The following is a 5,586-nucleotide window of genomic DNA, read 5'->3' on the forward strand; positions in this document are numbered from 1 at the left end:
TGAACGAAACTGCTACATACAATGAAACCATAATCGTTGCAACCTTAGTGATTGCAACGAACTATTTTTTTTTCGTTGCTACATGTACCAATTTTTTGCAACGCAAGCGACTATTATATACAATGGAACATATTCATGGCGATATAGATGGGCTATTGCAACCATAAAATAAAGAGTTGCAATATCACCTTAGTATTGTAATGAAAATAAACTTGCCCGCAATGCAAATCAAATCATGGCAACATTAATCACTTATTGCAACCGTTCAATAATTTGTTGTGATAACACTTACTTTTTGCAACGATCTCCACACTTATGGCCACAAAACAATCTTCATGGCAAAAAACCAATCTATCGCAACCAAAAGTGAAAATCGTTGTGATAACAACGCTTGTTGCAACGAAACCATGCCATTGCGACAAAAAGGCGTGGTATAAGGGTCAAGAGTTAGTAGTGATTGAGTGCTCTCATATGTGTTGGTGCTTGCGGCGCCTTTCTGGCTAGTCTTGTAGATGCCTATTAGCACGTGAACCACAACTTGAGTAGGCCATCACAATGAGGACGTAGCTTGCTGGCAAGCAAGTGAACCTCGGGATAAATTGAGTGTCAATTGGCCCTTTGGTTTTCATTTGGCATTATGGTGATTGATCATCTTGAGCTAGATCGGTATAACCTCTCCTACCATAGGTCTTTACTTTATTGCATTTACTTTGTGCTTGAGCTTGGTAGTTGCTAGTGAGTTGCTTAGTTGTAGTTCTTGTTCTTGTTAAGCTAGCTCACTAGAGTAGTGGTAGTGATATAGTTTTTGTGTGCCATAGTGATCAGAAGTACTAGTATTGTGGATAGGTGGCTCGCAACACAAGTAGAGCTAGAGCAAAAAGATTCACCATTTTAATTACTAACACTTTGCTCTAGTATACATGTAGAAATTTTTATAGGCTATTCACCCCCCCTCTAGCCATTTTGGACCTTTCAAGTGGTATCGGAGCTATGGTCACCGTTTGATTAAGGCTTAACAACCTTCGGTGTTACAATGGCTCAAATCAACCATGTGGGGAAGCCACTGTTCTTTGATGGCATGGCATATGACTATTGGAAGACAAAGATGTGTGCACACTTGAAATGAATGAACCACAAGATTTGGGATGTGGTTGAAAATGACTTTGTGGTGATTGATCCAACTAGCCCAACACCAAGAGAAGAAGAAAAATTGCAATTCAATGACATTGCTATCAACACATTGTATGATGCATTGGATATCAAGGTGTTTGAGCAAATAAAATATCTTGAGAGAGCTCATGAGGTGTGGACAAGATTAGAGGAATCATATGAAGGCACCAAGGCGGTAAAGAGTGCAAAGCTTTTCATCCTCAAAGATAAGCTAGTTTCAATATGCAAGATGGTGAGCATACCGGAGATGTTTCACCGGTTGCAAGTAATTATCAATGACTTGAAGAGCTTGGGTGAGAAAGTGGAGGACAAGGACTTCTCTCATGAGTTCTTAAGATGCTTGCCATCGAGATTTGATACTTTGGTGACAATTCTTGTGAGAGATGGATTGGAGACAATGACCCCAAACCAATTACTAGGTGATGTGGTCACACAAGACACATACCATGCGAAAAGGGATGGGGTCCCCCAAGAGGAAGAGAAGAAAAAGAAGGGCATTGCATTCAAGGCTACAACTTCATCCAAGAGCAAGGGCAAGATCAGGAAGGAAGAGTCAAGTGATGAAGCTAGCATAAGCTCCCAAGATGATGAAGATGAGGAGGTGGCTCTCTTTGTGCGCTGATTTGGGAAGTTCATGAAGAAGAAAGGCTATGGTGCAAGAAGAAGAAGAGACCAATCCAAGAGCAAAGAGCTATCAAGAAGGTGCTACAAGTGCAAGAGCAAAGATCACTTCATTGTGGATTGCCCATACAATAGTGACAATGGAGATGATGATAAGAAGGAGAAGATGAAGGATAGGAAAGACAAGAAGGACAAGAAGATGACCTTCAAAAAAAAAGAAGGGTCAATATTATTGTGTCACTTGGGATAGTGATGATTCTTCTAGTGATGATGAAGATAGCGATGATGAAAGGAAGACCATCAAGAAGAAGGCATTTGCTAGCATTGCAATCAACAACAAGCCTTGATTGTTTGACACTACATCAACATGCTTCATGGCTAAGCCAACTAAGGTACAATCTAATAATGAGAGTGATGATAGTGAGAGTTATGATGAGGAGTACTCAAAAGAGGAACTCATGGAGATGTTACAAGAAGCTCACTCTTACATGGAAAAGAAGAGGAAGGAGTGCAAAGAATTGTGCAAGAAGCATCAAGCCCTTGAGCAATCCTTTGATGAGCTTAATGCTACTCATGAGAGGCTAGTGGAAGCCCATGAGAAGCTTGAGAAAAGCTCACACTAAGCTTTAAAAGGCTCACTCCTCCCTCCTTGACCAAAATAAGAAGGAGCTTGTTGCAACATCTAACATAGGAGTAACTTGTGATGTACTTGATGAATTATTCTATGCTCCTATCATTGTTGCTCCTACTAACTCTTCTTGTAGCACATCCACTACTACTTCACTATTGAATGATGGTTTCACTTGTGATGCCACACTTATGGTGGAGAATGAGAACCTCAAGAAGGAGGTAAATGAGCTCACTCACACTTTAGGCAAGGCCTATGGTGGGGAGGCCCGCTTGCTAAAGTGCTTGGGTAGCCAAAGGTTCTCTTTTAACAAAGAGGGTTTGGGCTATACCCCAAGAATGGCAAGGCGGCCTTTGCTCCTCACAAGACTAGTTTTGTGAAGGGTAATGGTCGGTTTTGCCCTAGATGCAAGCAAGTTGGGCACTTAGAGCATCAATGCAAAAACAAGAACAAGAACAATGCTAATGTATCCTCTATTTGTTTTGATTCTTGTTATATGCTTACCAAGGGACCTTGTCGATAGAATATTGTCGACAGTCCTCTGAGGGGTATCGCACAAAGGTAGATTGATCAGAAGAGGAGCGTGTGATCAAGAACAAGAAGGCAACAGAGACACACGAGTTATATAGGTTCAGACCATCAGTATGATGTAATACCTTACTCCTGTGGTCTGTTGGTTTGTATTAGATGTCGTATGATATGCTGTGATTTTGGAGGGGGTCCCTGCCCGCCTTATATAGTCCAGGAGGCAGGGTTACAAGTCGGTTAGATCTAAGAGATAACCGGAAAGTAATAACAGATCACAAGAATCATGGGATCGTACATATCCTAATAGATCTCGTAGTATCTTCAAGATATCTTCCTTATATCTTGTGGGAGGCGCCGAGCAGAATCATGCCCCGTAAGGCTTCATCTTGTGGGCTGGGCCGCCCCTAGGGGCACAGCCCATGTGGTCTGCCATGGGTATTCGGGATCGTACCCCCCATAGCTAGTCCCCGAGCGCCTTGTACCTGTTGTGCAACACTGCCTTGAGCTCGTTCGAGCAGGTGCGAACCAAAGCCGAGCAGTCCAACTCATGGTCCGACCACCGTGATGAGTCACCGAGCAGTTGTGAGCAGTTGCCGAGCAGTGTGCATCATAGCCGAGTAGCGTGGACCATCACCGAGCAACGTGGACCATCGCTGAGCAGCATGCCCCAAGCACGACTTGCCATAAGGGTGTAAGGAGCTCAAATCTAGAATTGAAAATTTCCTCTTAGTGGACCAAGTGTGCCCACTTAGAGTCCAACCACGAGGAAAGGAGATATTCTTCGTCGGCTTCCAGAGTCACAGAGTCTTCTAGAAAAATCAAGCACATTCACCGCAAGGTGAAGTGTGCCCACTTAATCCCCGAGCCTGACAGTAGATGACGCAGTCATGTGGTGCCAGGGTCCAAAGTAGAAGAAATAATAGACGACCAGCCGAGCAGTCAGCCAGTCTCTGGGCGTAGCTCCAAAATAAGACGAAGCACATTCACCACAAGGTGAAGTGTGCCCACTTAGTCCCCGAGCCTGACAGTAGATGACGTAGTCATGTGGTGCCAGGGTCCAAAGTAGAAGAAATAATAGACGACCAGTCGAGCAGTCAGCCAGTCCCTGAGCTGCAAGCAGAGATACCGGAGCAATCAAACCGTGGCGAAAAAATCGGAGTAACGGCTGCACAGTAACGGTTACTGAGCCTCAATAAATGACGGAGAAGTCGGCAATTATTCAGCGAGTAGCAACTGATGGCAGTGATAAATGAGCGACATGGACTGCGGTTGCGCGAAAGCCCAAGCAACGGCCCAAATACCACGTCGGAGAATTCAGAGCGGTGCAGATCGCGGGAACGGTTCCCCAAAAACCCTTGAACGCGAAAAGGTGGGGAAAGTGCCTTATAACCATGTCGCCGCATACCACACCGCCCACCTTTGCCATTTCGCCCTGTCACCCCCCTTCTCAGCCCTTGCGCTTCCCAATCCACACCAACACACACATTCGCCCCCAATCTTAATCCAAACCGGAGAGAATGGCGCCAAAAAAGGGATCCGCGAAGCCGAGGAAGCCAGCCACCAGAGCCAGCCACGATGAAGAGTGGGTGTCGTCGAAGATGGGGGAGGCGGAGCTCAACAAAATGGTAGCAGCAAGCGTTCTTCCAGACCGCGTCACTGTCGGATGGCGGCCATCCAGAGGTGAGCCCTTTCCGACACCCCACACTGACGAGGCTGTAGTATTTGAGGATTATTTCTGGCAAGAATTGGGGTTTCCTATTCACCCTTTTTCTGAGGGATCTGCTAGAGTTTTGGGCGATTAGCCTCTGCAATCTGCACCCCAACACCATACTGCATGTCGCGATTTTTATCCATTTCTGTGAGGCATTTCTGGGTATTCTTCCACACTTCAACCTCTTCCGCCACCTGTTCTGGCTGAAGAAGAAAGGCGGTGGTGGTTCCAAGGTGGTCGGCGGTGTGTACCTGTAGCTTCAGGATGGGATGGCCAGCGAGTACATCAATGTACCGCTAAACACTTCTCTAAAAGGCTAGAATGCTAGGTGGTTCTACATCAAACAGAGCCACCCAATAATTTGATGCGACGTGCACCACATCCCGAAGAGCCATAGTAGCTGGTCAGAGAGACCCAACAGTGCTGACATGGAGCAAGTAATGGAGCTTCTTGACTTGATCAAGGGCTTGGAGCTTAGAGGTGAACTGGTTGCAGCAAGCTTCATAGTGCGACGCATCTAGCCTTGCAAAGAGAGGGCCCACCCAGGCTTTGATTTCAGGGGTGACGACGACGGGACTCGGGAGAGTACTGAATGGCTGTCAAAGAAAGAAGTAATAAGCTGGGCCACAGAGCTATTCTCCTCCAACGTCTCATTTATCTGGCCGAAGGAAACAAAGGCCTTCAATTGTACAAACCCACCTCCTCAGGTAACCATCTCAATTTGCATTGCTCCCCTTACGGTTACTGAGCAGGGGACTGACTCTCTTATGCAAAGATCCATTCGTAGGATAGGGTAGTGTACTTTTCGAGTGTGCCGAAAGCCGACTAGCCGCAAGCAGTAGATGCCCGACCATTAGTACAACCTGAAGAGAGTTCTGTTGGCATCTCATCGGAAACCGGAGGTACGGAAGCTGACCGGACGGAGAGT

At 45.9% G+C, this 5,586-nt stretch overlaps 1 protein-coding gene across 1 annotated transcript; it reads left to right on the top strand.

The window, feature by feature from the left end:
* Nucleotides 1-1,126: 1,126 nt before the first annotated feature.
* Nucleotides 1,127-1,792, top strand: LOC136510962 (uncharacterized). Its single transcript, XM_066505231.1, has one exon. It carries the CDS (start codon nt 1,127-1,129, stop codon nt 1,790-1,792), a length of 666 nt encoding a protein of 221 aa, XP_066361328.1.
* The last annotated feature ends 3,794 nt before the right edge of the window (nt 1,793-5,586 follow it).

The sequence above is a fragment of the Miscanthus floridulus genome, chromosome 16 (assembly GCF_019320115.1).
Source record: "Miscanthus floridulus cultivar M001 chromosome 16, ASM1932011v1, whole genome shotgun sequence".
Taxonomy (NCBI): Eukaryota; Viridiplantae; Streptophyta; class Magnoliopsida; order Poales; family Poaceae; genus Miscanthus; species Miscanthus floridulus.

Excerpts from the sequence above, each read along its gene's own strand:
- LOC136510962 (XM_066505231.1), top strand. The coding sequence starts at position 1,127 with ATGAACCACAAGATTTGGGATGTGGTTGAAAATGACTTTGTGGTGATT.